The sequence below is a fragment of the Zosterops lateralis genome (genome assembly GCF_965231275.1).
Source record: "Zosterops lateralis genome assembly, chromosome: 25".
NCBI classification, from domain to species: domain Eukaryota; kingdom Metazoa; phylum Chordata; class Aves; order Passeriformes; family Zosteropidae; genus Zosterops; species Zosterops lateralis.
Genome location: NC_139785.1, coordinates 2,246,434 through 2,258,675, shown reverse-complemented (window position 1 = coordinate 2,258,675; position 12,242 = coordinate 2,246,434). Strand labels below are relative to the sequence as shown.

The 12,242-nt window shown below is 53.6% G+C and overlaps 1 protein-coding gene across 1 annotated transcript in view; it reads left to right on the top strand.

Annotated features, from left to right (window-relative positions):
* Positions 1–11,432: 11,432 nt before the first annotated feature.
* The window catches only part of LOC310918921 (uncharacterized protein), a gene marked incomplete at its 5' end in the record, with an annotated part of 16,617 nt that continues 15,807 nt past the window's right edge, over positions 11,433–12,242 (top strand). Inside the window, one exon of the mRNA XM_083877935.1 lies at positions 11,433–11,475. Coding sequence (XP_083734061.1) covers positions 11,433–11,475 — 43 coding nt within the window. The remainder of the gene's footprint in view (positions 11,476–12,242) is intronic.

The window sequence follows — 12,242 nt, the reverse complement described above, 5'->3', positions numbered from 1 at the left end:
CTTGTGACCTCTCTCTGGGCTGTGTGTCCCTGCACCCACTTTGCCCCTCTCACTTTCCCCATTAGCCGTGGTGAGGGCTGCAGGTGCAGCTTTCCTTGAGCAGAGACCACAGAACCAGCTCCCAGCAGCTGCCTCGGCCCCTGAGCCAAGTCTGGGCATGGGGAGGAACAAAAGGAGCCCTGCAGAGCTGGGGCTGAGCTGGGAAGGGCAGGAGGGGCTGCCTTGGCCAGTATGAGCCCCTGGGAAATGCTGCTCTGGTTTCCCAGGCCTGGCCTTAAGAGTTCAGTGATGACGGATAAAACCCACGGCCTGGGGCCTCTCCTCAGCAGCTCGGGTGTCAGAGGGGCTGGAGGCAGCAGGGGCAGCTCCCCAGGCAGTGCCCCCAAGGATTGGGTTTCTCTGGAACCAAACACAAGCACGTTGGGGCTGGGAGTGCCAGCGGTGCCTGCAGCCCATGGAATAATGGCAGCATGGCTTGGATCCCTTCTGCAAGGCACAGCACAGCCCTGCTGGCCCCAAAACAAAAAGGGCTGCACAGCCCTATTGGCCCCAAAAGGGGCTGCAGAGCCCTATTGGCCCCAAAAGGGGCTGCAGAGCCCTATTGGCCCCAAAAGGGGCTGCACAGCCCTGCTGGCCCTGAAAGGGGGTGCAGAGCCCTGAGGAGCAGCAGAGGAATGAGCTCAGGGCAGGAGGAGAGGAGCCAGAGCTCCGTGGCTGTTGTGTGCCCAGTGCTGAGTGTGGTCCAGAGCAGGATTCACCTCCCTGGAACCAGGAGGAATTCGGGGCTGGAATGTCCCTGCTGGAGGGGCAGAGCCAGGTTCCCATCCTGTGCACTCCATCAGCTTTCCTGGCTGCAGTGGGGTTTTATTTCCACCCAGATGAGGTGGAGCAGGGTTTGTGGTGAGATCCAGCCTGGGGTAATCAGGGAATTTCCAGGGAAGCTGCCCTGGGATTAACACCTTGCACAGCACCCCAAACCAGGGGGATCTCCCAGGGATGCACAGAATCAGAACTGCCAGTGCAGGAGCCAAAGGGCTCCAGCAGACAGAGGAGGAGGAGGGGACTGGGAGATGTCAAACCAACGAGGGGACACTGGAAATGGGTCAGGTCACTGGAATATGTCACCTTCAATCCCAAATTCCCTGTGAGGTGAGAGGCAAGTCCTGCTCCAGCTCAGCTCAGAGCACTCAAGGTCACACACAGCCCATTAAATCTCCTCCAGCTCCTGCTGGATAAATGGAACCAAGAGAGACTCACAGTTCAGGCTGAATTACTTGTAGCAACAAATATGTTTGATTAGGATTGGGGTTTGTCTTTTTTTTTTCTTTTTTTTTTTTTTTTTCACTTTCAAATTATTTGCAATCTCAAGTTTGATTTGTATGAACATATTTGTTGGAGGAAATTGCTTTATGCAAATGGATTCCAGCTGAGGGACCTGTGACACCAGAAGTGCCTCAGATGCCTCAGTGGTGCCTGGCAGAAGGCGAGGGGGGCTGGTTCTCTCCTCCTCCTCTTCCTCCTCCTCCAAACGAGGCATTTCTCAGCCTTCCCAGACGTGTTTAGATGCAGCCTGGCTTTAGAGAGTATTTGCAGAGCGAGGCTCAGCCTGTAAAAAATAATAAAAAAAAAAGAATAAAAAATAGATGTGCATTGAGCTGCTGGAATTTCACATCCTAGTGAGCAGAAATCAGAGAGCCAGGCTGATGTTTTCACCTGAAAAATGTTGGCTCACCCTCCAGGGGCTGAATTATTGAAAGGCAGTGATTTATGGATACCTGCCACCCGAGCTGCTCCCTTCACCCCGGCACACGAGGTGAATGTGGCTTTGTCTGGCTAAGCCAGGCTCAAGGTGAGTGAGGGATGCTCCTCCTCCAAAGATTTCACAACTGCTGGACCAGACCCAGGCCCTGGCAGGAAGCAGACAGAGGGTTTTGTCTGAATGGTTGGGAATTTGGGGAGGAAAACTGTTTGAGTGTGAGCAGTAAATGGTCTTTTTCTGCCTCTGTGCTTTGCTGGGGAGCTCAGCGCTGGCTGAATCCCCAGAGGTGATTAGGGATCAAATCCTAAGGGAGCAAAGGGAGCTGTGAGAGGAGAGAGGGGGTTCTGATTTTCCTGGTTTTCAGGTCCTTTTCCAGCCTCACCCCTGAGCCCCGGGTGCACCTTCCCTCCCTCCCTCCACCCCACGGACAGAGGGTTTGGGGGTGTTTCCATCCCTCCCTCATCTCCCTGTCCCCCCAAATTCCTGCCAGCCTGTTTTCCTCATGGTTTGGAAAAGAAATTTGCCAACTTCACACCTGTCAGGTTTAACTGATTGCCCGTGGCCTGGAGGGAGGGAAGGAGGGGAGGAGGGAGCCCATCTCCATGGCTCTGCTGCCAGGGGAAATTCCTCCACTCCTCGAGGAATAAACGCTTCATTTCCAGCCTCATCCCACGGCTGCAGCCCCCAGTCCTTCCAGCGACCATAACAATGGACAAATAACAAATTTCTGTCCACCCAGAGAGCTGATCCCAGCCCGAAATGCTCCATAATTCCCCCAGTGTGCCCAGCCCAGCTGCTGCCAGCTGTGCTCTGAATGCTGCAGCTGTCTGGGGTTATGAATGGGACGGGAATGGGGTGGGAATGCCAAGTTGGAGCAGCTCAGTAAACACTGCCCAGGAATGATGGCATGGGGGGCTTTGCAACGGGGAGGAATCGTAATTAAATAGAAATTAGTTACTTAAATGGTCACTTCCCGGGGTTTCGTTGACGTCCGATTAACTGAACTTTTAATTTGCATAAGCAATAAATGTTTAATTATGTTATTAATATATTTGAGTTGAGGAGCTTATGGGGTTTTTATAATTGGCATTTAACTAGATAGTTCCAGCATATTAACTGATGTTTTATGGCTCCGTGTGAGCTTCTCCAATTACAACTGACCTAAAAATTTGCTTGGAGGACCTGCCTTGGAAGTGTTACCTGAGCAACCAAACGGGGGGAGGAGAAGAGGAGGATGTTGGAACTTGTCCCCAAAAGGAGAGATGTGAGCACAGGCAGCTCTGCAGGCTCCACACAGCTCTGGGACCTCTGTCCCATCCCTGGGATGTCCTTTCCTCCAGGCCCTGTGTCACACAGGGGTCACCTCCCTCTCCTGGCACCAGCTGAGCCCAGAGCTGGAACCCAGCAGGGGAGTGGGGTGGGGAGAAGGAGATTTGGGGATGGGGAGAAGGAGATTTGGGGATGGGGAGAAGGAGATTTAGGGATGGGGAGGGCTTCTCCTGGGTTAGGGGGTGACCTTGTGACTGACCAGCTCTGGCAGCCTCTGTGTTCCACTCCCAAATCCTGTCAGTCACTCAAAATCTATTTTCCATCCCGTCTCTGCACTTGCTTTGATGACACAACTGGTTTAGTAGGCAGAAAAATGACATTGTGTTTGACTGACAAGGCCCATTTCCCATGAACCTCACAGACTGGCATTGATTATATTCCTGCCTTTTAATTCTTAATTAACTGGAGCCTGTGTTTGCTTTTTTTCTGTGGAAATCACCCTGTAGGATTCGAGTCATCCTCTGTGCCCACCTCCATTCTGCTGGAATTTGACCTTCTCAAGTTTAACTATTTTAACAAATAGAAAAAAAAAAAAACAAAACATCAGTGAGTTAGGAATCTCCTCAGCTGAGTCTTCCCTCTGTTTGCTGATAATAAGTGGAGTATCCAAGGAGATGCTGTCCAGCAAAGCTCCTCAGCCTTGTCATCCTCAAACACGGGGAAATTGTTCTGTCGTCTCAGAAGCCACAAACAAATGTGTTCTGGTCTCCAGGGACAGATCATGAGCAGTTACCCAAATCTTCTGCCTCTTCTGCATCATTTCATCCCTCCTGACCATATCCACCTGCTGGGATGGCTCTGGAGCAGTGCAGGGATGTTGTTTATCCCTGTTGTGTCCCCAGGGTGAGCCTGGCTTTTGTATCCATGGCCTGTCCTTCAGCCTCTCTGTCCTGCAGCCTGCTTGCTCCCTTTCCTGCTTTTCCATTTGATCCATGCTGGAGAAGGGGGGAGCTCCCTGTGAAATAATATAATATTCATTTACTTCCATCATTTCAGGAGTTGGGTGAGGTGGGGAGGTGTGTGAGAAGCCTTTCAATGCCATTAACCAGAGGGAGAAATCAGGAAAAGGGTTGGGAATGTGAAGTCTGAGTTGTTTTGTGCACCAGGTCCCTCTCCTGGGGCAGGATTGGGTGGGGACAGCTGGGGACACCAGGACAGGGACAGGGACAGCGCTGGGAGGTGTGTGAGGGCAGGAGGGGAGGCAGCAGCACCAGGAGCATCCAGCAGCTCCATCCTCACACACCTGGCACCTCCCTCCCTGCCCCAGGAGGCTGGAGAGTCACTTTTTGGTTGGATTGCTGCAGCTCTCAGGGGGTTTTTGGGAGAGGAGAGGAGGAAGGGGGTGTGAGGAGCAGCCTGGAGCCCTCCTTGCTGCTGGGGGACAGGACAGGACTGTCCCCCTTTCCCTGGCCGGGGGACAGGAGAGGACTGTCCCCCTTTCCCAGGCCAGGGGACAGGAGAGGACTGTCCCCCTTTCCCAGGCCAGGGGACAGGAGAGGACTGTCCCCCTTTCCCAGGCCAGGGGACAGGAGAGGACTGTCCCCCTTTCCCTGGCCAGGGGACAGGGATGCAGAGCAGCTCCTCCTCACCCTGCAGTGCATCCCCAGGGATGCAAACGGGAGGTGAGCTCATCCTTTGGAGACATCCCGGCCGCAGCTGCCCGGTGCTGTAAACACCCGACAGGAGACAAACACGGCCCGGGGCACACGGCCAGGCACAGTGAGACGTTCCCAGGAGCGCTGCCGGGGATTGTTGAGCAAATTAACTCTATTAACACAAATGATGAGAGTCGGAGCAGCAGTTCCTGTGCCTTCTATCTGACAGAATTCATCTGGTGGCTGCTTGTAATAGCGTGACCTTAATGGACTCATCAGGGGAGCGGGGCTGTGGCTGTGGCTGCACACGGGTTTGGGAGCACGCTGAGCTCTGGGCAGGCTGCTGGGAGCAGGACAGGCACACTGGTGCAATGGGCTGCAGGATCCGGCCCCTCCATCCCTCCAGGAGAGGCAATTTCAAGTGTCATCACCTCCTCGAAACGGTGCGGCAGCAGAAATAAATTACTAAAGGGATTTGATTGTTCATTACTCTGCCAAGCTGCAAGGAAATGAAGCAGAACTAAAATTAAGGGCTGCGAGGCAGAGGAAATGCCAGAGAACATTTCCCTTCTTCTGCAGGGCTCATCTTCTTCCCCAAAACAGGCCGGGGTGTTCTCTCCCCATCCTGGCAGTCCTGGGGTCCGTGGGGTTGGCCCAGGAGGGCAGGTGAGGTTGGGGTGCATTAGTGGCAGCCAAGGTTGTGCTTGTCCCCTCTTTGCTGGAGTGGCACAGAGAAGAAAAACCAGCCCAGGAAGAGGAATGTGTGCTGGAGCTCCCAGCAGAGATCTGCAGCATCCTCATCCCTGCTGGGTCCCGTGGGGTTAACACCCTCTGCTGCAGCCAAACCCCGGCCTTGTTAGTGGCCCCTGGCAGCATGAAAAGGGAGGTCACGGAGGGCTGGGGCCACATTCCAGACATGCTTTTTGCGGCCAGCAGCCCTTCAACCAGATGTTATTTAACCAAGGATGGTGCTTCCTGCAGGGGAGGGGAGGAGAGGGACAAACTGGTCATTACTGGAGAGAGCCTGGCATGGCAAAGCCATTCCCTGGCTGGAATGTGTGTGAAATCCCCGGTGTCCACTTCAAAGCCGGCACCCCAGGGAGAGCTGGATCCACACACTGCACTTCCAGGCTCTCCCAAAACCTCTTCAGAGGCTGGAGAGAGGCTTGGAAAGCCTCAAAGTGCCAGTTGGGCTGGTAAAAAAACGCCAGAGGGAAGGAAAGTGGTCAGGGATGTTCAAGGGATGCTGTGATCAGTACCCAGACAGGGGAACCAGCACCCAGGGGATACCCACATTTCTGGGCTTCAGTGGAGGGAAATTAGAGAGGGGAGAGAGGGATTCCCACTTGTGGGAGGAAGAGAAAGGACAATGCAGAGGGCCCGGGGCATTTGTTTGTTTAACAACCCTTGGGGACGCTGGTTTTGGCCCCATCCCACACACAGTGAATCCAGGACACTCCCAGCACCCCTCTGCAGGGGCCAGCAGAGCCGTGTGGGAGGTGAGCAGCACATCTTGGGGGCCCAGCCTGTGCAGAGGGGGATTTCCAGGGACATGAGGCATTGTCAGGATCTCAGCCATGCCTTGGCACTCGCCCGTGTGGTGGCTGATTGTGTAAGTGAGAGTTACATCAACAAACACCCCGATGGGAGAGGCTGTGACGGCTCTGAAAATTCCATCTGACTTATATCAGGGCACGGAGGCAGAAGAGCAGCTCTGTGCCTTCAGTTTGGTGTTTAACCTTTAGCTGGCTGCGCTGCAAAATGTGGAATAGGTCAAGATTCGCTCGAGTCAGGATGTTCCCTGCTGCCAGGTCGTTGCAGGCTAATCAGGAGGAAAGGAGACCTAATCAGGGGAACAGGCAGCATCCCTCAGCCAAGGACACCCTGGAACCAGCAATTTTAAGGCTGTGGTAAATGAAGATGTTGTTGTCTAGCAGTGGAGCAGACAGCAGATAGCATCCCTTACTCCAGGACCTAACAAGCCTTAAGGATGTATTAAATCAAGATGTTGATGGATGTCTGTGTGCACATTGCTGGCTTGGCAAAGCATTCAAGGTCTGTGCATCCTGCAGCTGAACTGTCTTCATTATGGTACTGAAAATCACACCCAAAAGGCCCTGCCCAGGTGAAAACTCTTCCCCTGAGCATGTGGACAAGTTTGCTGGGGTGACATAACTCGCATGGGAATTACCGACATGGTGCTTTTGTCTCCAAGTGGAGCCCAGACACTCCTCCTGCTCAGAGAAACTGCCTTTCCTGACCAGATCACTCCTGTTCCCCGAGCTGAGGTCCAGCTGCCCCTCCTTCTGCCACCAGACGAGCAGCACTTGGTGACAGAGCTGCCTCTGGATCCTGCCAGGGGCTGAGTGCTGCTGCAAACCACAAACTGACGTGGAACAAGGGTTTGTGTTTGCACAGGACAGAACTTCACTGTGAGGTGCAGCCTGGGCACCTCCACCTGCAGTGAGGGAAGGGTCTGAGCTGGAGCAGGGTCTGAGGGGGCCTGGTGGGAGCAGAATGAGCTGCTGTTCTCCTCTCCTCTTCAAACCAGGGTCAAAACAAGGGCTGGGATGGTTTTGGATCTGGGGAATGAAGGGCTGAAGGCACTTCACCTCACACACTCATGGCCCAGTGCAGCTTTTCCAGCCGAGTCTTGCCCTCCTCAATCCCATTCATCCCCTGGATGCTTGGCTGTCCCTGGAAGGGATCCACTGGATGCACAGAGAAACCCTCCCCACCTCTCCTCCCTCAGTTTTCCCTTCAAAACCCCCAGTGCCTTGCAGGCCCCGCTGTTTATCCTCCACTTTGCCCCCTCAGCTCCAGCTGGGGCTCCCCTGGGAACAGCTTTCCATTAACCCTTTGCAAACAAAAGGCACCAGCTTGTGCCTGGGGGTGTGTGTTCCACTGGAGCTGTCTCAGATTAGCCAATCCTGCTCCTGCCTGCAGAACCAAACCGGGGAAGTATTTGTTCTGCCAAGCTTTTCAACTCGGTTTAATTTAGCTCTGTGAACTCGTCTCAGGCTCCCTGGAATGTGTCAGGTGGGGTGTGTATTATAAATATGCATCATCTGAGCTCATTGTCTCGCTCAAAGGACCAGCAGGCAGAAAGAGCCCGGCAAATGTCTCCTTCCACCAGGTCATGGTGACAATCCAGGCTGGGGACAGGCTGTTTGTGCTGGCACTGGCTGGGGACAGGGTGCTTTGCTGTAAATGCTGTGAGCAGGGAGGGATGGAGCACTGAGGTTACGTTAAACCCAGCAAGGCTGGCTGCTCCAGCAGCCTCAGAGCTGCCAGCACACAAGAGAAGGAGCAGAATCCCTCCCCAGGGCTGTGAGCAAGTGCTGAGTGCCTTGGCCAGCCAGCCATGAAACTGATGGGGATTTGCTGGCTGTGGGGAGGTGATAAATGGCAAGGGAACCCTTGGCTTTGGAAATAGTTGTGGGGCCAGGCAGATCTCGGGGCAGAGGGCTTATGTGTTATTGTGGTGGGAAGCAAAGTGGAATCAGGTTGGATTTAGGAGAGGGCAAAGACAGAAGGGTGTGCAGCTCTCCTGGAATAAATTAGCTCAGAGCTGCTGAAAACCAGCCCTGAGACTGGCCCAGCTTCCACGTTCACCTGGGGGATGCAGGTCAGTGCCTCAGCAATGAAATGGGGCTCAGGCTCTCCTTGGGGCAGCTGAATTGAGGGCAGACAGAACAGAAAGAACACCAGTGTGAAAGAATGCCAGTCATCTCCCCAGACAAAGCCACCCTGCCTGCCCAGACTCCATCCCACCCATTCAGGATGTCCCTGTGGGTGCCCAAAGTGCAGAATGAGCTGTGGGAGCCCAGCCAAGCTCAGACCTTTTGTGGGGATGCAGCATATCCCACCCTCAAGTCGTGATCCCAAGAGCAGCCAAGGCTGCTTCATGAGCCAAATGACCCAGGAAATGTCCCAGTGAATGTCCCAGTGAATGTCCCAGGAAATGTCCCAGTGAATGTCCCAGCGAATGTCCCAGGAAATGTCCCAGTGAATGTCCCAGGAAATGTCCCAGCGAATGTCCCAGTAAATGTCCCAGCCATCTCTGAGGAGAGACCTCACTTCCCAAAGTGTGACAGACGCCCATCTTCCTTTCACAAACTCCTCCACATCACTCCCTCCACACCAAGAGCCAGTGAGTCATTCCCGCTGTGCCATGGCCTGCCCTGGACGCCTTCCAGTGGCTCCATCTCTGCCTGGCTGCTGGCTGCCTTGGGGAACATCCTTCCTGCTCTCCTACAAGCTGCTCATCCCTCTGTGCCCCGCTGATTATTGACTGCAGCTCCGGCAGCTGCGGTGGCTCTGTCCCTTTGTCCCTGGCTGGCCAACGCTGGCCTGGCTCTTGGCAGCAGGTCTCCAGCCCCGAGGCTGTTTGGGCTGCTGGGACAAAGGGTTTGTCATCAGCAGTGCCATCAGCGCGGTGCTGTGACATCCCGCCAGGATACACATCCATGTCTAGCGGGAATCCCTCATCCTCTGGGAGCTGGGAGACCAGATTTACCAAGCCAGGCCCAGCCATGCCCAGAGCCTTGGTGGGGATGCAGCATATCCCACCCTCAAGTCGTGATCTCAAGAGGGATGGAGCACTGAGGTCACATTAGATCCAACAAGGCTGGCTGCTCCAGCAGCCTCAGAGCTGCCAGCACTGGATGTGGTCTCACTGGGCTCTGGGGCTGGAGAATCGCGGTATCAGCACCTGGCAGAGCCGTTTAATTGGCCTGGGTGGTGCAAAGATCTTCCTCTGCTGGTGGTTCCTGTCAGGGAGGCACGCACACGCCATCAGGTGCCTGGGAATGATGTTTATGGAGAGATATTCACTTCCCTCCCTTCCCCGGGTCTGCCTCCATCTCCAGAAGAGCCGTGGGAGAACAAAGTAATGAGCAAAACAGCTCTGAAAGAGACTGGGGGTGGGACGCCCTTCTTTTCTCCTTAATTGTAATACTGTGAATTAATTCAGCTTCCAGCAGGAGCGAGGAGTTTCCCAGCAGCCCTCAGACATCCAGATAAGGCTGAGCTGTTTGTTGAGCCCCTCTGGGTTCTCTGGTACCTGCCTCACTGCCAACTGCTTCACACAAACTTTTCTCTTTTTTTTTTTTTTTTTTTTTTTTTTTTTTTTTTTTTTTTTTTTTTTTTTTTTTTTGAGAATTTTAAGTTGCTCAAGCGTGACACAGAGCACGGGGGTTTGCATTCTTAATTGGCAAAGCCTTTTCCCACTCCCGTCTGGAGGCCCCTGAGCTGTCCTGCCAATTTATTCTGATCCTGATTCACAAGGCCTTGCAAACATCTTCCCAGGGCTGCCCAAAAGCCCTGTCAGCGGAACTGAATCCTCATCTGGCACTTCTGGGCAGCTCCTGAGGCTTTCCTGGTGTTTTCCTCTTTGACTTGAAACAACCCTTTTTGCAGCCATCGTCCCTTCCAGAAAAGCCCTGGTGGTGCTCTCCAAACTGTACCAACTTCCCCAGGGGAAATAAACAGTGGATATAGATGAAAAGATAGGTTTTTAAAAAACAAGTAAGAGGGAAGAGCAAGCCTAAAGAAAAGTTTCTCTCAAATTCTCATTTTCTTCTATCCTGGGCATTTCCCAGCTCTCTCAGGACCTTCTTCTCTCATTTATCTTCCTCACCTCCTGGGGTTTCCCCTTCTTGCCAGCAATTAGCACTGTCACCTCTGACATCCCCCTGCCTGGACCCTGCAAAGCCCTGACCAGCACCTGTGAGTGGCTCAGACTGTCCCCAGCCAGGGGAGCTGCACGAGTAGGGACAGGGTTTGTTGTCACAGAGCTGTGCCATGATCTGGTGTTGTCCCTGCAAGGCCACCCAGCCCTGGGACAGGCCCTGACACTGGGGTGTTCATACAGGGAGCTGGAAAGGAGCAGGGACTCCCATAAACACCCCAAATATCTGCAGCTCTCCTTTTGCTCCTTCATTCTTTCACTCCCCTCTGATGCCTTGGGAAGGCTGAGTTGGAACAGAGACTGGACAGAGCTGGAGAATAAAGCAGATATTTATTGAAAGGCTTTTAGGATACACCTTGGGCAGGATGAGAGCCTGGCCAGGGCTACACCCAAGGTGGACCCAAAATGGTCACAAAATGGACCCAGAATTGTCACAAAATGGACACAAAATGGACATAAAATGGCTGACCAGTCACAAGATCTCACATTTTTATAAGTTTTGGTCCATTTGCATCTTGGGGTTGAATTGTCCAATTCCAGCCCCAGATCGTGAGGTCCCATCCTTGTTCCTCCCTCCAGCCCCCCTTGTTTGTGCTTTGGGGCTGAGAGTTGTCCTTGGTGTGCAGCAGGAAAAGGATTTGTTTTGTGTCCCTGCTCTGTGCAGAGCTGAGTGACACTGACTGTGAGCTCAGAAATCACCCCTGGGCACCACAGAACCTGAAATACATGAAAAATAAAACTCCAGGCATCACCTCCTCTCCTTACTGCCTTCACCCACTGCCCTGTACTCACCTCTCCCTCTTCTGCTGCATTTCCCCCCTCTCTAAATTTTCTCAGCTCCTTTCCTGCTCTTGCCCGGCCTCACCTGAGCTCCTGGAGATCCATTTTATTTACTTATTTCCTCTCTCTCTTCCTCCTTCCACACACACCCCCCTGATTTACAGCGGCAGCAGGAGGCTGATGTTCTCTGCCATCCCCAGAGCCATCGGGGGCTGATCCATCACGGGAAATGCCCCAGCCAAAGTGACTGGGACATTCTTTACAGCCACAACCCCCAATGCTGGGCTGTGGGGGGAGGTTTGGACGGCAAGATGTCATCGGTGAGAGAGCTGCCTGGAGGCACAAATGTTATTTACAAGGTGCTGTGGCTTGTGGAGGAGGGAGGAGGGAGAAAAGTGGCTGCCAGGGTGGGTTCTGATGGCTCCAGCCTCCTGCTGGATGACACAGAGCTTGGAGATCTTCATTAGTGAGCAGGGGAAAGCTGGGAGAGTGGGATGCTGACCCATGGATGCTCCAGGGTGTCAGAATTTGGCAGGAGAAAAGCAGCATTTTGTGGGGCATCGGTGTCACAGCAATTCCCGACTGAATTCCCCAGAGTGGGGCTGGGAGCTCAAGGGTTTGTGCAATTTGGGATCGACCAGAGCAGCAGTGGGGGGAGATGTTTGATTCCAGGGAGACGTTTGCACACCTGAGTTCATTCCTGGATGACAGCAGCAAATCTGGGGAGGCTGCCTGGGAGGGGAGACCTGGGAATACTCTCTTGGAAATGAACCTCTGGAGACTGCACCTGCCACGTGGGGTTTTGGGATAAGTAAGGGCTGGGCCCACAGAGGTGAAGTGGGAGTAAAAAGCAGCTTTTTCACCCTGAAAAGTCCTGCATTCATCGTCCTGTGTGGTTTGGGGACATGTGGCAGATGTTTTATAGCCACATGCATTTCGTTTTATTGCTGTGCACATGGAAAGTGGGCCTAATTCCGAGGCCTTGGGGATGGGCAGTTTAGGGGAGATTCCTGGTACCCAAAGCCAAAATTGTTGCAGAATAAGATCCATTAGCCCAGTCTGGTCTCTGGGAGCAGCCAGTAGCCAG